The following is a 23,527-nucleotide window of genomic DNA, read 5'->3' as shown; positions in this document are numbered from 1 at the left end:
ATCTACCCATCTTAGTATAATATAAAAAAGAAAACAATTTATGAACTGGACTTTCTCAAAATTAAACCTTTTTCCTCTTTGAAAGACACTATTATGTTAGAAGGATACGAAGCCAAGCTAAAGACTGAGAAAAAACCAACGGCAAATCACATACCTGAAAAAGGATTTGTATCCAAATATATAAAGAATTCTCAAAACTCAACAGTAAGAAAACAACCCAATTAAAAGCTAGGCAAAAGATTTCAATGGCACTCCACCAAGAGGATCTAATGATGGCAAATACGCACATGAAAAGATGTCCAATGGCATTAGTCATCAGAGAAATGCAAATTAAAACCATGATAAGATACTACCACATACCTATTAGAATGGCTAAATTAAAATCACTGATAGTGTCAGTGATGTGGAATAGGTGGAATTCTCGTACATTGCTAGTGGGAGAGTATAAAATGGTACAGACACTCTGGAAAAAGGGTTGACAGTTTCTTATAAAGTTAAAAATATACTCACTATACCATCCAGCAATCCCCTCTCCCCAGAGACAGCTACCCTAGAGATAGAGAAATGAAAACTATGTTTGCACAAAAGTCTGTACACAAATGTTTACAGCAGCTCTATTCCTAAATGTTAAAAATTGGAAACAACGCAAATGTCCTTTAATGAGTGACAATGGAAAACTACTGAGTAATAAAAAGGAATAAACTTTCAATACATGCAATAACTTAGATGAATCTCAAAGACAGAGTAAAAGAACCCAGTCTCAAAAGCTTACATGTATGATTCCATGTATAGGACATTCTCAAAAAGACAAAACTATAGGGATGGAGAAAAGGTCAGTGGTTGCAGAGGTTATAGGATGGGGACAGTTAACTATAAAAGGATAGCATCAGGGAATTCTGGGGGGTGATAATATTATTCTGTATTCTGATTGTAGTGATGGTTGCACAAACTACACGTGTTAAATTAACAGGATAAAAGAAAAAAGTTAGTTTTACTGTATGATAATTTTAAGAATAAAATTTTAAAATTATGTTTAAATATGAATCTCAATGTAACAATGGACACGGTTTTTAAAAACTGGAAAGAAATAAAGAAGGATAAGTTTGTTAATAAAAGGTAAACCTGGGCTTCCCTGGTGGCGCAAGTGGTTGAGAGTCCGCCTGCCGATGCAGGGGATACGGGTTCGTGCCCCGGTCTGGGAGGATCCCATATGCCGCGGAGCGGCTGGGCCCGTGAGCCATGGCCGCTGGGCCTGCGCGTCCGGAGCCTGTGCTCCGCAACGGGGGAGGCCACAACAGTGAGAGGCCCGCATACCGCAAAAAGAAAAAAAAAAAAAAAAAAAAGGTAAACCTGGGCTTCCCTGGTGGCGCAGTGGTTGAGAGTCTGCCTGCCGATGGGGGGGACACGGGTTCGAGACCTGGAATGGGAGGATCCCACATGCCACGGGGCAACTGGGCACGTGAGCCACAACTACTGAGCATGCGCATCTAGAGCCTGTGCTCCGCAACAAGAGGGGCCACGGCAGTGAGAGGCCCACGCACCATGATGAGGAGTGGCCCCCGCTCGCCACAACTAGAGAAGGCCCTTGCACAGAAATGAAGACCCAACACAGACAAAAATAAATAAAAAATAAATAAAAATAAATACATTGAAAAGGAGAACCTATACATTTCCCTTTCTGCAAATGTAGGTTTTCGAGGCAAGAGTAGAGCCTCAGAAAGAATGTCTGCAAACAGAACAATCACTAGTTCAACTAAGTACAAAATGTAGGATACTTTTGAAGAATCCCATCACAGCTAGATAATTGGTCCAGGACCAAAAGTAAATACTGGAAGAAAAATGAAATCAACAGTGTTCCACAGAGGTGGTAGGCAGACTGGCCTGGACTAAGACATGTTCAGTAATAGATAATAAGGGTGCTGATTTGTAAGCATCATTCTCGTCCCACTGTGGACTTCCTTCTGCGACAGTATAAGGATACCACCAGATCATCTTGAAATCAAGTCATGAAATGTACTTTTATGTTTTTAAAAATCAATTCTTGTCCTTAAATTAACTTTTCTTATTAGTTTAGTCATGGTCCTCTATTACTTCTAAAACATTAAATCTTATTTGATTAGAGACAGACTTCAAAAAATAAAAATAAACTGTGATCAAATAGCAGGAACAAAGAGTAGTAACTAAAATTTCTTCAATCTAAACTGAAGATGATTTCTGTATCTCTGTCTTTTACATTTGTCTCCATTAAGGGAAAAAAATGATGTACCTCATAATTAACTTGGCTGGAATGAATCAGACTGCATTTGCAAAGGTTTCAGAAGACCAATGAGCTGTGCTAAACAGTACCACTATCCACCTGAGCAGAAATTACTATCCATAAGTTTCTTTACATAACTAACGAAACAAAAATTTAAACAAAAGAAGAACTACTAGAAAAATATTAGAGATTCATTATTGAAGTCAATAATTTGCCTCACACATTATTATTTTCCCTGTGGAAACCCAATTATTACCCTGAAAACAAGACCACGTTAGAAAGTAAATGCATTGTGACAAAAGAAAGAAAAGGCAGATTGATACATTATTAAAATAACTCACACGCCATACCCTGAGGAGTAAGGAAGCCATGGCAGAGCAAGCCCCCTTCTCCTCAATGGACAGCACAGCTGTGGGGAAGACACTGCAGCTAGCACAAGCGTGTCACACTTCCTCAGGGAGGAAGCAAGTTACACACCACTCTAGAGAGGGCGCCCATAAACTGACGGCCACGCTCATTACCCAACGTCCAGGCCACCCACAGGCTGACTGCAACCCAACTTTCCCACCATTCCCACACAGGCCCCAGGAACCGTCAGGCCTCTGAGGCTCTGCCAATGCCCTTCCCTCTACCCAAATATCCTTTCCCTCCTCTCTCCGGACCTCAATCCTGCCCAGCTCTAAATGAACACTTCAAGGCCTATTTCCCTAAGAATGCCTCTCTCAAAACCAAAATTACTTCCTAGACAATGATCTGCCTCTTACTCATCCATTATCTTGGATTAAATACATCATGTAAGATGCCTTATCTGACCAACACAACTATTTTATAAATAGGAGTCATGTTTTATATCATCTATGACATGACATGACAACCAATCAGCTCACTAAAACCATTCAATAAATACTCTAATTGAAGTTCCCAAAGAGTTGACCTAAAATAACCTAAATGCTAAGCAGTTCAAGAACTGTCCTGAACCAAATTCACTTCTCATTTGAATGCCAATGTCATAGATAGGGATGTTGTATTGTCTTTAAATGTACTTGCCTTTATCCAAAACTAGAATCTCTGATGAATCTATGGGACACACATGTAAAATATTCTGCAAAGGAAAAAAGCTTTATTTAGTGTACTGTGCTTAATATTCAGCCAGACTTGAATTTTTCTCTAAAACTTATACAATTACTGAGTATGCAAGAAGCATTAGAAGAGAGACTAAGTCTATTGAGAAGAAAACTGGAAGCGAAGGTCAGCAATCATTTTCTACTTTGAATCATCTCTTTCATAAAGAGGTAAATTCTCCTAAATTCCAGAATGAATGGAATTCAATACAGCAAAGTAAAATGCTTTAAATACATAAAATAAATATCTTGATGGACCTTCCACCATCTGTTTTAGTAACTTAAATTATAAAAAAGAACCCTAACTTTAAGAAAAGTTATATCAAGAGCTAAAATTGAGATTGTTTTTCCATCTATTACTTTGATTTTCCTGACCCATTTTTGAGAACTGTCAGCATTCTGGATCAATAATTCCAAATTATTTCTTGAAGAGAGTGAGATTCCTCCCAAGTCATTTACTATGCTTACTAATCAATAAAGATATGAAAAAACAAAAAATCCATATTTATGAGGCAAGCAAATTATATTAAAAGACTGACTTTGAGAAAAGGTTGCTGCTTGCCAAGAAAATTTTATTATTATAAAATATTTTCTGTCATTTGTATTTCTTCATTTTCCCTTCCAGATTATCTGTGTAGCCTTGTAAACACATCATAATCCAAAGCAGTGGAGCTTTATAAATAAAATGTAAATCAACGCAAGAGAGCCAACTGCATAATTAAAACAAAAGTGTACCGGGCTTCCCTGGTGGCGCAGTGGTTGAGAGTCCGCCTGCCGATGCAGGGGACACGGGTTCGTGGCCCAGTCCGGGAGGATCCCACATGCCGTGGAGCGGCTGGGCCCGTGAGCCATGGCCGTTGAGCCTGCGCGTCCGGCGCCTGTGCTCCACAACAGGAGAGGCCACAACAGTGAGAGGCCCGCGTACCGCAAAAAAATAAAAAATGGGCATCCCTGGTGGCGCAGTGGTTGAGAGTCCGCCTGCCGATGCAGGGGACACGGGTTCGTGCCCCGCTTCGGGAAGATCCCACATGCCGCGGAGCGGCCAGGCTTGTGAGCCGTGGCCACTGAACCTGCGCGTCCGGAGCCTGTGCTCCGCAACAGGAGAGGCCACAACAGTGAGAGGCCGCGTACTGAAAAAAAAAAAAAAAGCATACCACCATCATCCCAACCAGATTACAAAATAGCAAGCAGATTATAAAATAATAGTCTACAAGCATGCTTTTTAAAATATATATCTATATGCTCTGAATATCTTATATAAAAATCCAAGAGAGAGATGAAACAAAATATTAAAAGTAAACATCTCCTTCCCCAAAACCCTAACTCCATTCCAGTCATGAGGAGAACATCACACAAACCCAAGTTGAGGGACAGTCTATGAAATACATGAACCAGGACTCTTCAAAATTGTCATTAAAAAAAGGAACGTATGGGACTTTCCTGGTGGTGCAGTCGTTAAGAATCCATCTCCCAATGCAGGGGACACGGGTTCCAGCCCTGGTCCGAGAAGATCCCACATACCGCAGAGCAACTAAGCCCGTACGTCACAACTACTGAGCCTGCGCTCTAGAGCCTGCGAGCCACAACTACTGAGGCCACACGCCGCAACTACTGAAGCCCACGCACTCTAGGGCCTGTGTGCCGCAACTACTGAGCCTGGGTGCTGCAATTACTGAAGCCTGCGCACTTAGAGCCCGTGCTCCGCAACAAGAGAAGCCACCACAATGAGAATTCCGCGCACCACAATAAAGAGTAGCCCCCACTTGCCACAACTAGAGAAAGCCCGCACGCAGCAACAAAGACCCAACACAGCCAAAAATAAACAATAATAAAAATAAATAAATAAAGGCATCATCACATAAAAACAAATGAGGAAATAATTTTTTTATAAAAGAAGAACTGGTGGGGCAGTGGTAAAGAATCCGCCTGCCAGTGCAGGGGACACGGGTTTGAGCCCTGGTCCGGGAAGATCCCACATGCTGCAGAGCAAGTAAGCCCGTGCGCCACAACTGCTGAAGCCCACACGCCTAGAGCCCGTGCTCCACAACAAGGGAAGCCAACACAGTGAGAAGCGCGTGCACCGCAATGAAGAGTAGCCCCTGCTCGCCGCAACTAGAGAAAGCCCACACACAGGAACGAAGACCCAACGCAGCCAAAAATAAATACATTAAATAAATTAATTTAAAAAAAAGAAACTAAAGAGTCAAAAACAAACTAAAGAAATAAAATATATTTTGGGAAGAAATAGGAAAAATTATACATGGACTTGATATCTGATAGTATAACTATTAGTATTACTGAATTATCTTCTTAGGTGTGATAATGGTATTATGTTTATGAAGAAATATGTCCTCATTCTTAGGAGACACATGATGAAGTATGAATGAAATGCCATGTAAGATGTCTGCCACTTACTTTCAGCTGGCTCAGGAAAAAAAAATTCTATCTATTTGACAGAGAAAGGGAGACAAGGCAAATTATGACATAACGCTAACAATTGGGTATTGATTATACTATTCTTACAACTTTGCTGTAGGCGTAAAGATTTTCATAATATAAATTAAACTAACAGTTTTCTTTTTTTTTTTTTTCTTTTTGCGGTATGCGGGCCTCTCACTGTTGTGGCCTCCCCCGTTGCGGAGCACAGGCTCCGGATGCGCAGGCCCAGCGGCCATGGCTCACGGGCCCAGCCGCTCCGCGGCATATGGGATCCTCCCAGACCGGGGCACGAACCCGTATCCCCTGCATCGGCAGGCGGACTCTCAACCACTGCGCCACCAGGGAGGCCCTAACAGTTTTCTTTAACTTAAAAATGATTCAAAACCCAAACTAATCCAGAAGTTATAATCTTCTCGTAAATATAAAATATATTTTATTTTATGCTGCTTAACTCATCTCCTCCAAATTAAAAAAAAAATTGAAAAGGGGTGACTTATTTTCCATAGTAAGGAATTATAGCTAACATCCAGGAGTAATATTTAGGTTTCCTTCAAATTGATATTGAATAGTCTTTTTAATCATCTGAGCAGTTTATACTGATCTTGGGCTCATTAATTGCTAACTTACCTAGTTTTTTTAAATAAAAATGTTTATTTGAATACAATTACCTTATCCCTTAAAGAAGCTGGAAAGAAGATTAAATAACCCAGAAGACACAGTTGGAAACTGTAAAGAAGTATAAGAAAGAGAGTCACTGGCAGAAGAGAAGAGCAGATCTCTGGCAAAGCTGCATTCCATGTACCCTGCCTGGGTCAGACATAGTTCATCTTGAGCCGAAGATCCAGTAGAGACCCATCTGCCCAAAATGCCTTTCTCCAACTGAGAAAGAAGTGAAAATGCTAAGACATATGAGGACATTTGTTGCTGTCTACAGCTAATTGAACCAGAAATCTTTAATACCATTTCCAGTCCTGAAATTCTATTATTCTACATAAAACACCTTTAAAAACAAGTATATATTATCATTTCACACCCATTAGGATGGCTACTATCCAAAAAATAGAAAATAACTGTTTGCGAGGATGTGGAGAAATTGGAACCCTTTTACATTTCTGGTGGACATCAAACGGTGCTACTGCTATGGAATACAATATGGGGATTCCTCAAAAAATTAAACACAGAATTACCATATGATCTAACAATTCTTCTGGGTATTTCCTGAAAGAACTGAAAGTAGGGACCTGAACAGATATGTATACACCCAAGTTCACAGCAACATTATTCACAACAGCCAAAAGGTGGAAGCAACCTGAGTGTCTATCAAAAACTGTATGGATTTTTAAAAATGTGGTATTTACATACAATGGCATAGTATTTAGCCTTAAAAAGGAAGAAAATGCTGCCACGTGCTACAATATGGATGAACCTTGAAGACAGGCTAAGTGAAATTAGCCAGTCACAAAAAGACAAATATTGTATCAGTGCACTTACATGAGGTACCTATGGTATGAATGGACCCTATTCAAATTCTGAGAAACAGAAAGTAGAATGATGTTTGCCAGGTGCTTGAGGGAGAGGGGGATGGAGGGTTAGTGTTTAATGAGTACAGACTTCAATTTGGGAAGATGAAGTTCTGGAGATGGATGGTGGTGATGGTTGTACAACAATGTGAATGCACTTAATGACACTGAATTGTATGCTAAAATGATTAAAATGGTAAATTTTATGTTATGTATATTTTAACAATATTCAAAAAAAACCCCACAGGTATGCAAGCCATAATACCCTCCTAACCCTCCTTAAAAGGAGTGAGGCCCATGTCCTAATCCTGATGCAAACTTAAGGAATGCTCACTGCCCATTTCCCCATCTTCCCTGCCCAGGAAGAAGAACCACGAGCTGGCAAGGCAGAGCCAGAGCCAGAGGCGGGAAATTGGTCCTGACGTTAGTCCCGCTGAAGAAACTCAGAAGAGCCACAACAGAGGGTAAGGCCCAAGAAGACGGACAGAGGCAGGCTAGGGAAGAGAAGGCAAAAGCAGAAGGAAGGAAATCCCTGAGAACATGGGCAGCTGATGACACTGGGAAGGGACACCACAGCTGTGAGGAAAAGGAGGATCAGACAACAGGGGAAATCAGAGAAGGGAACTGCCCCAAGGTAAGGAAAGAGAGGAGTAGGAGAAAAAAGAAGAATTGTAAGCAAGAAGGAGATTCATTCAAGAAGAGACTCTTCCCAAGTACCAGCAGGAAAATGACTTCGTTCCACTGAGGTGGCCATTTGTATCTAAAGAATCCAAGAAAGTTGCTGAAGCCTATAAAAACTTAGGAAGAAACATTCTTTTCTGTGTAAGAATACTAATATACCCCCATCCACAGAGAACTGTGTACTGCCATTTTTTTCATTTGGTTTTGTCTTTTTTTCTCCCTCAAGAAGAGAACACTTACTTGTTTAGGAATAATTTCAATCAGGGCCTACCTTTTGTATTTGTACCAAACACTAGTACGCCATGAATGAGCTAAAGCGTTTTAATGGCACAGGGGTAAGAGTACAGGCTTGAAGCCAGCTCTGCCTGAATCTGAATCCTGGCATTGTGACCTGAGGCAATCTGCTTAAAAATCTGCTTTGATTTCCAAATCTGCAAAATGGGAATAGTAACAGGGCTACACTTCAAGGCATTACTGCAAGAATTAAATAGGGTAAAATATGAAAGCACTTAGAACAGTGTCTGGCCCACACTAATCACTATGAAGGTAGTAGCTTCCTATTATACTCCAGACCTAGAACATGAGTTCCAGGAGAGCTGAGATTTTGTCTGTTTTGTTCCCTGTTGAAGCCTCAGGTACCTCACATCATTCTTTGTTGAATAATAAAAATGTATTGAATGCCAGCAACACAGAAGCCCAAAGGAATAGCACTACCTTTCTGTTATTACCAACAACTAAAATCTGCATAACACTTCAGGCTCACAGTTCACAGAGGGTTTTCTACACCTTATCTCAGGTGATTCTGTGACGCTGCCATTATTACCTCCGTCTCACAGACAAACGAAGGCTCAGAAGACGTAAGTGACTTGCCCAGGAATTCTGGCAATTAATGCTACTTCTGTTCACTCTAGACCCCCACCCAGAAAGCTCAGAACATACGCTACTGAACTGTTCAATTCTCCTTAGCTACAGATACGCAGAGTTCAAGTTCACCAAAACACTTTATCCGATTTGCTTCAATAGAATTGATGGAGAGGGAGGAAACAGAGGAAACAACATCACTAACTATTAAAGTTGAACAATGGGTACAGTGGGATTGATTATACCCTTTCCACTTCTATACATCTGAAATTTTCCATAATAAAAAAATGTAATTAAAAAATAAACTCTTCACTCCCAACATAAGCTCTGCCACTTCCAACTTCCTATTGAGCACACCTGGGTGCGAGGAAAACACCACAGCAGAGAAGTTTCTCAGTCTGAGGCACTGAAGAGAGTGCTGCACTGGGAATCAGGAAGCTTCAGTCTTCACTCTGCTTTATCTAACTGTGAGACCTCACTGGTCCCTCTAGCTCCTCTGGGCCCTGAACTTCCTCATCTGTTCCTTCCAGGGTTAAGATTCTGATTTCACCTTTCTACTAGTTCCTTAAACTCAACACACAAAACCAAAATCATCTTTTCTCTATTCTAAACCCCTAAGACCTGCTCTTCCTCCTGACCTCTGTATTCCTGCTGTCCCATTCTGCCAGCCATCCAACCACAAATACCTCAGCATCATCTCTGACTTAAGACACAGAACTGACTGTTCCTTCCCCTCCTACCTAATCAGTCACCACATCTCTCTGTTCAACCTCCAAAGTACCTCTTGACTCCACCACCTCCTTTCATTCCCAAGCACACTAACTCAGGCACTCATCATCCCTCACCTGGAGTAGTGCCATGAACTCGACTGAAAACCCTGTCTCTAGTTTCTCCTCACTCACAATCCATCATATGCATTCTCCAAAACCCAGTCATGACCTCTCAACAGCCTCACTGTCCACTATGTTCTTTCATGTAACCCAGGGTCCGGGTAATTTGGATACTCAGTTTCCGGACATCCACCTCATTTCCAACACCACCCCTCAGCCTTTGCTCAAGCTACCCTTCCCTCCAGAATGCCCTCTTCTTGCCCTGGCGCCTCAATTTCACAGTGGTGCAATTTAAATGCCACCTCCTCAGTTGAAGTGTTCCCTTACATCCCCAAGGGGGCAGTATCACTCCGTCCACTGAACCCCTAAGCACCTTGTCTGAACCCCTCTTACAGCACCCTTCAAATTCCTATTAGTCCTTTCTTGTTTTGGTGCCCCTACTCTCTCTACTAGATGATTCGCTCCTTGTCAGAGGAAATGATGCTTTATTCGTCTTTGTATCCTTCAGAACAGAGCTTCTCAAAGACTGTGCCGTGGCACTGTGGTATGCCCTGAATGAGCTAAAGAGGTTCTAGTCAGTCATCCCCTCAGCCCTCCACAAAGAGACTTCAGCAGCCAAAGTCCCACAAGTCAAGCCTCAAGCAGCCTCAAGCAGCCTCCTCCTTCAGCCAAGTATACGCCACGATGACTTGAGAAGCACTAAGAGGATGCAACACGTGGTACACAATGGATGCGCACTAAACATGTGCTGAGCTGAACCTTGGAATAACTCACCCGTTCCCCTTCAACCACTATGTTCTCAAGAAAACTTACCATCCAGACTAGACTCTCTCTGAACATTCTCCCCGAACAGGTTCTGATCATCTTTTTAATAATCACCTGTTTATTAGCTGGTTATACTTGCCTTACCATCCAAAGCCCACATCGATAGTTTACTGATTAAAATAGCAAAGGATATGAACAAACAATTCACCATGAAGAGACTCAAAGAGAAAAATTCAACATTATAGAACAAAGAAGTACAAAGGCCAATTTACACTATTAAATAAGCAAAAACTTTTAAGGAAAAAATGTATTTATATCCAGTTATGGCGAAACAGGTACATCTGTATATCTCTTAGTAGTACAAACTGGTATAACATTCTTGAAAAACAGGATGGCGATATATATATCAAAAACCATAAAAACATTCATACCATTTAACACAATAATGCATTCAAAAATTTATCCTAGAGATATAATGAGCCCGAAGAAAAGTACAATAATATCTACAATAATGTACATTAAAGTATTAACTGAAAACGAGCCAGCAACATAAATAACTAACATAAAAAGAGTTAAGTAAATTATTGACGGCATGACTTGATGAAATATTTTGCAGCCTCTCAAAGTGTAATCATGTCAATTAAAATTGTGACAACTATAACATGGAAATGTTTCATAATCTAATAAGTAGGAAAAATTCAAATTATTTACATTATAATTAAAAAGGAGTACAATAATCTATGTGTGTGTGTATGTATATATAGATAGATATAGAGAGATATATATCTCTATATATATATTTTTAACAGAATGCCAAAAATAAAATCAACTGTTTTAGGGGTAGTAACCCAAATATTTAACAATTTACTTAATAACAATTCTTAAATTATTTTATAATTTAAGAGAGAAAGTTCTACCATACTGAGCAAACTTAGGGGTCCCAGGATGCAAACTCGATATAGTCTCAGGAAGAGGTCCACACCTCTCTTTTATTGCTCACTTTGGCCTTAACTGAGAACGCTCATGTACTTCTGATCACAATGACCTATGACAACCCAGACCCCAGCTTTCCAAGGACCAAGAAACCAGCTCAGCTAGCCTTCTGATCATCCCCATGAACCTGTGGGGGATGAATCGTGCAAACTACCCTAACTCAAGAAACAAAGAACCCCTACAACAATGTTTTACTTTAGCAATCAATAAGTAGCCAAGCCTAAGTTTAATTATAAACCCTAAAAGTATATAGCATTGTCTCATTAAAGTCTCTGGGACTAGCATTAAAAATACATCAAAAAATAATTTTAGCACTGATGCCCCACAAGGACAATATTAGAACAGTCTTCTAATTGTTTTTCTGTAGTATTACCATTTTCTTAGTTTAATACTGAATGGCCAAGATACTATAATGGACCAAGAAGATTAATTACTGTGAAATAATAAATACTCAAGACTAAAATGTCATTCTTAGGGCATTTCAGCAATAAACAAATAATTTGAAGGACTAATACAACCATTAGGGAAAAAGTTTAACCTTCTGTTTCCATTGGTATGTTCCTGGTATCCAGATCCTCAGAAATGCAGATATATAGTCATTCATGACAATACACACATAGTAGATAACAGGAAAAACAGACAATTTAACACTTAACCTGTTCATCAGAGCACTGGGCGGTCAACACTCAAGAATGTTGACACAAAAACTGAAGGACCTCTGAAGAGCCAATCATATGCAGATAGGTTGAATCCCTGTGCAGTTACTCATGCAAAACAGAAGTGGAAGATTAACCTACCCTCACTTCTCTTCAAACAAACTGACAAAGCATCAGGCAGTCTGTTTGGAGTAGGTTCACCATCATCCAGTCGGCCCCAGAAGTAGCCAATTCAGTCAGGTCACCGCTGCTGCACCAGGGCCCTACTTCCTCCACCTTGTCCCAGCTCATCTTGCTGACCAGACACCCTCCTCTAGATTAAGTCCCTTTGGTCTTTTCCTCAGGCATTACCAAGTCCTTGCTTTGTAAATAAGGCTCTCCCAGACCTTACTCACCTGCAGTTCACTGCACTGGGTATCACCCAAAGAGCCCATCAGAGCTCTTTATAATTTCTGAAAGAGAGAGAAGGAACCTTTGAATACATACTAGAAAACACCACTGCTGATGTATCAGTTCTGAAGCATTTGTATCCAGTGGTCACAGCATATGGTCCTTTGGTCCACAGTACTTCAGTAAAATGTAGCATAACCAGCCAGGACCAAGAGTCCTGAGATAAAAGTTTGGTTTAATGTTACTACTAATCAGCTGTATGACCTTGGGAAAGTCACTTGACTTCTCCAGGCCTCAATTTCCTCATCTGGAAAATAAGACAGACTAGATAGAAGCAGCAGAGCATACTGCAGTGGAAAGAGAACGCCCTTTCCAAGGCACAGCGCCAGCACCACCACTTACTGGTCTTGCGACGTTATGTTCGTTAATTCACATTTAACCTAAATCTCCTCTGCAAAGCAGAAATAACAGCTATCTTGGAGTTGTTCTGAAAACTAAAGGAAACATAATGAGTTATAAAAAGCCTAGAGTAAGTATACTGTGCATCTCATCATAAAATTCCACAGATGATAATTACCAACATTACTCCCAGCCCTAAGGTTACGTGAATTCAATTTCCAAATATTTATTTCCTTACAAGATCAACAAATCAAAACTTTACCAACCTGACAATGCAATTAACTGTTTGAGTGTTTCACTAACAATTCAATTACAGTTATCTTAAACTAATGGAAGTTTAAGATGATCAATATTAATTAACATCACAGGAAATAAGGGTGGAATACCTGCCTAACATCTAAACGGGTTCCGTGGCCATGCCTTCCATGACTTCTCCCTCTGCTTTCACTACTGCCCGCGCACCGAGTCAAGAGAGGTCTTCCAAACACCAAGTAACACCAACTGCTTTCTACGGTCAGATTAGGGGGACATGGCTAACGATGGAGGAAGGAGAGCAGAGGCTTTTTATCTTTTTTCCTATATACACTTAGCACTGCTTGGATTTGTTGACCATAGCATGCATCAGTTTTACATAAAAATAAATAAGTTTTTAAACTATATTAGTTACACATATTGCCTACTGAAAGGAAGCTCGCCTCACAGGATTATTTTCACCACTAGGAGAATATCGACAGAAGAAAGCAAAAAGGCAAATTCAGATGTTCCGAGAACACCTAAAATATGGCACAGAAATAACAAAAATCACAAACATTCACACGTCACAATGGTTTACTCAAAAAAATGTGCCTGCATTCTTTGAAGAACCTAATGATGAATCAGGGTTTCTGGGGGTCAAAACAAGTTGAACACACAAATTCTGGCTTTAGGGGCTTCTCTGGTGGCGCAGTGGTTGAGAGTCCGCCTGCTGATGCAGGGGACACGGGTTCGTACCCCGGTCCGGGAAGATCCCACATGCCGCGGAGCGGCTGGGCCCGTGAGCCATGGCCGCTGAGCCTGCGCGTCCGGAGCCTGTGCTCCACAACGGGAGAGGCCACAGCAGTGAGAGGCCTGCCTACCGCAAAAAAAACAAAACAAAAAAAACAAATTCTGGCTTTACCAGACAACTTCCTGCCCTTGGAGAAACTGACCCAGTACAATTTACACCAGTAAACAAGTTGGTATGACTCTTTAGTAGTATGCTGAAAAACGTTCAATTTGCTTTAGACAATTGGTAGCTTTTAAAATAAAGATAGATACATATATAAATATATATGTACACACATATATATACATATAAATTAAAAATCTTCATGTTATATCTACTATTTATTTTTGAAAGAGGAATATTAACCTTATTAAATTCAGGATAGCTCAAAAGTATAATCTCAGCCACCGGTGAAGTGACAGACCACTAAGTTTTATGTGGCTCCTAGCCAGTGCTACCGAAGTCATCCTGACTACACCCAGCAATTTAAATGAACTACAAGCTGCTGCGGCCACACTCTCCACACATATCATACTTCTCTCCTAGAAAACAATTCAAACTATTATTTAGAAATCAAATTATATTTGCATGTATACTTATCTAAGTTTATGGAAATAAACAGCCATAACACTTTGTTTATAATTTTTAAGTAGCTCCTCCCCATCTCTTGTTTATCGACAAGTTGATAAACTTGGCCCCAAGTCTACTAGGCATTTCAAACTGTTAAGCATTTAAAACAACAGGCAAAGGACCTTACTTCTTGTGCTGGGCCTGTATTTAGAATCTTAAATAGAGTCTGACAGATAATTATAGACTAATTTGCATTTAATATCAATACCATGCCTACTTCTTAAACAGAGGACAAAAGTGCATGTGTAAGATCTGGTCTACTTAGTTGTAGGTCCCTCTGCAATATTCTTAGCCTTTCATGAATATGCTCTATAGTTTTAAACTACACAAGGTCCTTTGCAAGTAGAAATGATTTCCCCTGTTATTTTGGCATCACTCCCTGCTCCAGTAAAACACTGGACTGTCCATAAATGTATACAGACTTTAAAACAATGTAGATTGAATACTTATGGTATTAGAAATGAAACTTCTTGCTAACAACTGCAAAAATCAAGCACACCAGCTGATAGAGAGGCACTTACTGACTCCCCAAAACTCCCGCCTTACCTAAAAATAGTGTCCCAGCTTCCCAGCCAAAAGGGCAGACTAAAAAAGCGATGTGTTCAAAGACACAGACCCTCGCTTCACCACAAACTTCAGTACTATGGCATTTCCCATTTTAGAATGCTTCGTGTGACAACCTGTTCGGTGGCCAACCACCAACTTCACTTTGAAGTGAATACTAACACTTCACATGGTAATATGTATTCAAAGTAATATGTATTAAAAAAGGTCCAGAGGCCCGCAGACCGGTCCCCTTCTCCCCCGTACTGGTTGCCTTTAAAACCGCCCCCCCCCACGCCATGTTTAAAAACGTGGCTTTGGGGCCTCCCTGGTGGCGCAGTGGTTGAGAGTCCGCCTGCCGATGCAGGGGATACGGGTTCGTGCCCCGGTCTGGGAGGATCCCATGTGCCGCGGAGCGGCTGGGCCCGTGAGCCATGGCCGCTGGGCCTGTGCGTCCGGAGCCTGTGCTCCGCAACGGGAGAGGCCACAGCAGTGAGAGGCCCGCGTACAGCAAAAAAAAAACAAAAACAAAAACGTGGCTTTGGGTCTTTCCCGTCGCTCCTGCCCCGGCCTCCCTTCCCCCCACCCTTCGCCTCCACGCCGGTTCCCTCTACCCCGCCGCCCTCCTGTCCTGGAAGACACCCCGCGTCTGCATTTAATCAGCCCGAGGTTTCCCTGCTGCTGGCAGCAAAGAGCCGCTCATTGGTTTATTTATGCGTCTGTTATTGCTCTAGATCTTCGGTGCCCGGAGGCGGGCTTCTGCTTCCCGCCCCCGGGCAGACGGGGGTCGCCCTCGGGGCCCCGGAGCCCGGCAGCCCTGCAGGCCAAGCGGCGCTCTGACTGCAGCATCCGCGTATGGAAAGATACCTCTGTCCTGCCAAACCGTTCCGGGGCGGACACTGTGTCCCCGAGCCTACCGGCATCGCAGCGCGTAAGGGAGGGGGAGGGGGAGTAGTAAGCGAAAAGCAACTTTTACCTCTGTTGACTCTCCCTTCCGCTGTCTCCTCCCCTCGGCCGGTAATGCGATCTGCGACCCTCTAGATGGGGACCCCACCCCTCCCCTAGAAATGTGGTTTTGGGCTCTGCCGAATCCACCCTTTTACAGTCCCGGCTGCTTGCGAACTGGGACTTCCCGAGGCAGGTAACTCGGGGGCGCAGATGGCGAGCTCTGGCCGGGGAGCAGAGGCGCGCCAGGGCTCGAGGGAGGGGCCGGGGCCGGAAGGAGGGTGCGCCCGCCGCAGTCCACCTGCCGGGTCCCAGCCGGGCGGCGAGCGCCGGCGGCCGGGCGAGCGGAGGACTGCGGGCAGCACTCCGGCCCAAGGCTGGTTGGGGGACGCTCAGGTCGCCTGGCTGCGACGGGGCGCGCTGGAAGTAGGGGCGCCGAGATGCCAGCCGGAGAACCAGGCGAGCGTCCCCGCAGCCCACGCCCGCCGCCTGGGCCTCTGCTCCTGCCCGAGGGCTCGCTGCAGGGGAGCTGAGCGCTCTCGCGATACTCGCCGCCCGCTTTCGGTTGCGCGGGCGAGTAGAGCTTCGGCCCGCGCCCTCGCGCGGTGGTCCCCTTGCCCCGGGGCCCGTTGGTCAGTCCGCCGCACTCTCACCTCCCATTGCCACTGGTCTCTGCTTTGCAGACTTTGGGGGCCTACTCTGGTTGCTTTTTTGTTTTCCCCTAGCAAATTTTGACCAAGAGGTGTCCAAGGGAAAATTCCTCCAGGACACCAAGACTTGCGAAATTGTATTCGGTATAAAATGCTGTTGAAAGGCTCTGAAATTAGAAGAATGCACAGGCATTAAAGCCCTCCTTCGGTGCACGGGGAGGGCCTGGGGCCTTCGGGTCCACCCAAAGGTTTTACGCTCCACCAGCCCCTAGGAGAAGCCTCTCTCGAGGAACCTGGACGGTTGCTGACAAAAGCCCTGCCCCCGGGGAGCTAAAAACTCCACCAGGCAATTGTCCCGGCCAAGTGAGAAGAGTGGGGTGTAGACTCCTTAAGGGATTGGCCCGGGGTCAGCGGTGAGGGAGGGAGCGAGGTGGTGAGTCACTGCAGGCCGGCTGAGAACGCGGCGTGTCGGGAGGGCCCTCGCCTTTGTCACCGCTTCTCTGAGCTCCGAGTGAGTTGGGAAACTGGAGCCCGGAGCCAAGTTCTTGGACAATCCAGGCCCCGCCGCCACGCGGGGCCGTGGGCTGGGGGCGGGGAGGCAGCGCTGCTCGCGACCCTCTGCCACTGCCCGCTGGAAAATGAGCCGCCCCGCCCGTCTGGAGAAGGCTCCAAAGTCTCCCCTTTACGCGGTAGCCAGTTACTGTTTCCAGTCCCCCTTCTGCACCTAGTCAGCCTCTCCTATGCACTGACTTACTGGTTGCTTTGTGTTTGCCCGGCACCTTAATATGTGTGGTCTGAGTTTCCTGTAATTCAGCTTTCAGTAAGCTGAGGGCAAGGACTGTACCTCGCTCATGTTTCTTTAGGAGGTGCTTTTCTTGGCCTTGCATAGGCCTGGACCCAGAGAAGAGCTTGATATATGTATGACTGCCTGACCCACCCGTTCGTTCAAGACAACGTGCATCCTGGCCCATCCTAGTGCAAGATGCCACCTGTGGCCTCAGCTCGAAAACCCTCCTAACTCCTTTCGCTGCCTCCACTCTGGCCCCTACTGTCTGCTCTCCATCTGACCAACCCAGTGAGGTCTGTGAAATGTTGTCACGTGAGTCCTCTGCTTAAACCCACGGGAGGTGTCCTCGTCACACTTAGAATAAAACCGAATTCCTAACCATAGCCTCCAAGGTCCCATGTGAGGGGCTCCTCACCATGATCAGCACACTGGCCTTCAACATTCCCCTGCAGCACTGCAAGCCTCCCTCCAGCCAGATCCTTGACCCCCAGATCTGATGGCCATCATCCTTTTAGCGCTCAGGTCTCAGCTCGGATGTCCCCTCCTGGAAGAGAATTTTCATGATCCCCTTCACCAAAGCAGGGCATTCTCTATTCTTTTACCCTGGATTAGGAATGTTCTTGTTTGTCTATTTGTTGATTGTTTATTATCTGCCCCAGCCCCCTTATGGAGTATAAGCTCCAGAAGGGCACAGGCCTTGTCTAGCTTGTTCACTCAGGGCCTGGCACATATATAGGCATTCAGCAAAGATTTGTTGAATGAATGACCAAACCTTTATGAGAGCGAGGGGTGGTGGTGAAAGAGTGCAGAAGCATGGAATGAGCAGCTGACGGCCCTGCCCATCATCAGACCACTGGGATTGTACACAGCTAGAGGCAGGCAGGTAGGAGTGGAGTTGGGGGGAAACAGACCCCTTGGTCACCATTAATGGTGCTCCATTCTGATTCTGATCTGATGAACCACAGCCCCAAATAATTCCCCACTCACGCCCGCTTCCTTCCCTCACTTTTTTTCTCCCCATCCCCAGCAATGGCCACATCTTATTCTGTCCAGACCTAAGGCTCAGTCCTTGGGTCTCTCTTTTTCAACTACACTGCCTGCCCTTCTCTTTCGGTCTCAAGGCTTTGAGTAGCGTCTTTACCCTGAGAAAGGACTCTAAACCTGTAGCTCAAGCCCAGGGCTTTCTCCTGAGCTTCAGACCCTAGTCCAGCAGCTTCTTAGCGTCTCCACATGAAACTCTCATGGACGTCGCAAGCTCAACATGTCTAGAGGTGAGTTCTTGAGTTCCCCCCACAAACGTGCTCCACCATGGTCTTCCCTAGCTCCATCTCTTAATTGCTCAGGCCACAGTCACTCCTGTCTTTCTCTCAAACTCCATCTTCAATCCATCTACAAATCCTGCTTTGCCTTCAAATTGTATCTAGCAATCTACATCTCTCATCACCTCCATTGTTGCCACTCTGGTCCCATGCACTTTTATCTCCTTCCCTTTGCCCCCATTCAGTGTATTCCCAACGTAGCCACCACACTGGTCTCGATAAAGTGCAGATCAAATCCTAGCTCTCCTCTGCTCACACCCATCTGATTCTTCTCGTCTCATTCAGAGGATAAATCTAGAGTCCCACACGATTTGCCTCTGATTTGTTTGAGCTCATCTCCTGCCTCTCTCCGCTGGCTCTGTTTCAGCCATAATGGGCTCCTTTTTGAGTGTTTCCTCTTCCAGTCACACCGTCTCCCCTATATTCACATGGCTCACGCCTCTGCTTCCTTCAAGCTTTGCTCAGCCCAGTGAGTCCGTCTCTCACCAGTCTATTTAAATTTTCAATACTCCCCCCCTCCCAGACACTCTATTTCTTTCCTGCATTTTTCCCATAGCATTTATCACCTCCGAAAGTAATAAATAATTTGTTATTCAGTTTCTTGTCTGTATCTTTCCATGTGAAGAATCAGTTTGCTGATCACCAAAGACTTGTGTTTGTTACTGGGAACTACATTTCCCAGCCATGCCCTTGCCTTTGGGGCCATGTGACTAGTTCTTGCCAATAGACGTGAAGCAGAAGTGTGACTCTGAATGAGCAGGGCAGATCTGCATGACCAAAAATACATGCAAGGACTCTCAGCTGAGCAGACAACAGACCTTTATTATGTTAACCTGCTGAGAAGTTGTGATCTGTTTGTTACAGCATTTAGCACCTCAATCACTGTACCTTGGGTACAGTGGCCCACTAGAACAGAAGTTCAGTGAGGGCAAGGGCTTGTGTAGGTTTTGTTCATTTGTTTCTCCTCAGTGCCCAGAACAGAGCTTGGCATATAGTGGGTACCTAATAAATATTTGTTGAGTGAATGAATTAGTTTCCTTTTTCCACGACCAGTCATGAAAATAAGTGAATGGTTGGCAAGGAAAGGACAATGTGAAAGGAATTTTTTGTTTGTTTGCTTGTTAAGCAGGTAGTAACTCTGGATTTCTACAGAAGCGCTGGCTACAGGTCTTGGTAAAACTAAATGGAGCTTCCTTTAATTCTGTTCTCCCCGCTTCATCTTTCTCTTTTCTTTTTCCCGCTTTTCTGCCTTCTCCATCTCTATCCCTCTAGGTCCTCCTTCTCTCTCCCTTTCTTCTTCCACTCCTTTTTCTTCCATGGATTTTCTTCTCTTTTTATTCCCACTTAATCTAAAAAAAAAATTCACTGCCTGTTAATGTGAGCTACTGCGAGTACTCAGCCAGGATATCTACTCCAGATTACTTAAAATATAGACGTGGGAAATCACGTGGGTTAAAAAATAAAGAAATATTAAATCCATGGACTCCTACTCTCCTTCTACCTTTAAGGCCCACTTCATTTCTTCTTGAAATACAGAAAAGAAGTGATGGTGGTCCAGATAATTCAGACTAACCCCCCCCCCCCACTAAGGACTACTAAAACAAAATAGACAATGTATTCCTCAAAACATCTGCTTGGAAACATCTGGTAGGTTAATAAGAGTGAAAACTATCAGGGGTAGACAGAACAGGGAGGTGATTCTAAGATTTGGGGTCCTTGTGCCCTAAGGTCCTTTGCTTTTGACAGCAACTTAAGTCCAGAGTAAGTATCACCTCGCACACATTTAGTCAACTGTTATCAAAAGAAAAACAAAAAACAGAAAATAACAAGCGTTGGCAAAGATGTAGTGAAATTAAAATACTTGTGCATTGCTGGTAGGAATGTAAAATGGTGCGACCACTATGGAAAACATTATGGCAGTTTCTCAAAAAATTAAACAATGACCATATAACCCAGCACTTCCACTTCTGGGTATATAACCAAAAGAATTGAAAGCAAGGACTCAAACAGATATTAAACACTCATGTTCATAGCAGCATTATTCACAATCACAAAAAGGTGGGAGGAACCCAAGCGTCCATCAACAGATGAATAGTTTTTTTTTTATTGTGGTATATACACACCATGGAATATTACTCAGCCTTCAAAAGGGAGGAAATGCTACACATGCTACAACATGGATGAACCTTGACAACATTGTGCTATGTGGAATAAACCAGCAGCAAGAAACAAATCACTGTCTGATTGTATTTGTATGAGGGCATCTAGAGTAGACAAATTCTTCGAGAGTAGGAAGGGTGATTGCCAAGCAGGGGGTAGGAAGGAAGGATGGGGAATTGTTAACTGGATACACATATAGCGTCTTCAGTGTGGTAAGATGAAAAGACCTCTGGAGATTAATTGCAGAACAATGTAAATGTACTTTACTGTACACTTTAAAATGACTAAAATGGTAAACTTCATGTTAACAGAGTTTTTACCACAATTTTTAAAAAGTTTAATGGTTAAGACAGTAAATTGTGCATTGTACCACAATTTTTGAAAGAAGAACAAAAATTTAAAAAGACAAACCATGCAAAAACTACCAAAAGAAGGTAGGCATTATGGCAAAAAAGCATGACTGGAAGTAAAGAGGGATGCTTCATAATGATGGAATGCTTCATTCACCAAGAAGACATAACAGTTCTGAATTTGTGTGTGCCTAATACACATAGCCTCAAAATATAGAAAGCAAACCCATGGACAGAATTGCAAGAAGGTAGAGACAAATCTACAAATATAGTGGAAGATGCATATATCAGTAACTCTTAAAATGAGCAGATGGAGAGCTAGTAAGAAAGAGATCTGAACAACTGGATAAGCAGACCTTACCTAATAGATGTATAGAGAATACTGCACCCACAACTGCAGATCACAAATTCTTCTCCAGTCTACATGGAATGTTTATGAAAATGCTGGGCCATATAACAAGTCTCAACAAATTCAAATGCTCTAAATCATACAGAGTACATTCTCAGACAGTGATGCAATTAAGATAGAAAACAAGAAAAAAACTAAGAAAATATCTACATATTTGAAAATTATTTCTTTCTTTCTTTCTTTCTTTTTTTTTTTGCGGTATGCGGGCCTCTCACTGTTGGGGCCTCTCCCATTGTGGAACACAGGCTCCGGACGCGCAGGCTCAGCGGCCATGACTCACGGGCCCAGCCGCTCCGCTGCATGTGGGATCTTCCCGGACCGGGGCACGAACCCCTGCCCCCTGCATCGGCAGGCGGACGTTCAACCACTGCGCCATCAGGGAAGCCCAAGAGGTGGTTATTATGTAGTCATTAAGAACAATGAGTTTGGGAATTCCCTGGCGGTCCAGTGGTTAGAACTGTGGCGCTTTCACTGCTGAGGCCCGGGTTCAGCCCCTGTTTGGGGAACTAAGATCCCGCAAGCTGCTCGCAGCGGGCCAAAAAAAAAAACAACGAGGCAATGAGGTCAATCCGTAAGTACAGACATGGAAAGATGAGTACAGTACATTAGGAAAAAAAACAACATGCAGATCAATATGAGTAATATCCCAATTAGGTTAAATATCAAAATAAAGCAAAACAGAAAACCTGAATGTGTTTATATATGTATAGGAAAATCTGGAAGGCTGCAAACTGATTGTTAATAATGGAGTTACCTTTCATAGTGTTGGATTATCACTTTTTTTTTTTCTCATGGTACGCGGGCCTCTCACTGTTGTGGCCTCTCCCGTTGCGGAGCACAGGCTCCAGATGCGCAGGCTCAGCGGCCATGGCTCACGGGCGCAGCCGCTCCGTGGCACGTGGGATCTTCCCAGACCTGGGCACGAACCCGTGTCCCCTACATTGGCAGGCAGACTCTCAACCACTGCGCCACCAGGGAAGCCTAGATTATCACTTTTTAAATTACGTACTTCTTTGTATTTTTTTTTGTCAAAGACATGTATTACTTATATAATTTTTAAATTTTGTTTATTTATTTAATTTATTTTTTGCTCTGTTGTGTCTTCGCTGCTGGGCGCGGGCTTTCTCTAGTTGCAGCAAGCGGGAGCTACTCTTCGTTGCGGTGCGTGAACTTCTCATTGAGGTGGCTTCTCTTGTTGCGGAGCACGGACTCTAGGCACATAGGCTTCAGTCGTTGTGGCACGTGGGCTCAGTAGTTGTGGCGCATGGGCCTAGTTGCTCCGCGGCATGCGGGATCTTCCCGGTCAAGAGCTCGAACACGTGTCCCCTGCATTGGCAGGTGGATTCTTAACCATTGCGCCACCAGGGAAGTCCGTATAATTTTTTTAAATAGGTAAAAACATGAATAACAAAAGCAGCACTGTAGCATTAGAATTGACTTGAACAGTTAGAGGTGCTTAAATACAATTTTGTTACTTTCCTTTTATTTTTGTGACCTTAAGCTTAAAGTATGTTATTGAAATGCCATGTAGATGAAGATTTTTCAAATATATGAAAATGTAATAGGATTTCCATAGCCAGTTTTTCCATATTTTAATTTTTCTTTTTATTTCCTTTTCTTTTTATTTCTTTTTAATTTTTTCCCATATTTTAATTTTGTATGAAGTTATTTTTAAGTACAATTCCATTTTCTACAATAATCAAGGATATAACTCCATTGGTCCAAAAGTAAATAGGTGAAGATTAGTATTTTCCACTTTTAGGCAGGATATCTAATTTATTTTACTGTGACCTCAATT

General features: G+C 43.3%; 1 protein-coding gene across 1 annotated transcript in view; it reads right to left on the bottom strand.

Moving 5' to 3' along the window:
• The window catches only part of LOC309793396 (RAD52 motif-containing protein 1-like), a gene marked incomplete at both ends in the record, with an annotated part of 39,650 nt that extends 23,618 nt beyond the window's left edge, over positions 1-16,032 (bottom strand). Inside the window, one exon of the mRNA XM_082603868.1 lies at positions 16,027-16,032. Coding sequence (XP_082459994.1) covers positions 16,027-16,032 — 6 coding nt within the window. The remainder of the gene's footprint in view (positions 1-16,026) is intronic.
• Between the last annotated feature and the right edge of the window lie 7,495 nt (positions 16,033-23,527).

The sequence above is a fragment of the Mesoplodon mirus genome (genome assembly GCF_964341445.2).
Source record: "Mesoplodon mirus genome assembly, chromosome: 18".
Lineage (NCBI taxonomy): Eukaryota > Metazoa > Chordata > Mammalia > Artiodactyla > Ziphiidae > Mesoplodon > Mesoplodon mirus.
This window is presented reverse-complemented; position numbering and strand designations above follow the sequence as displayed.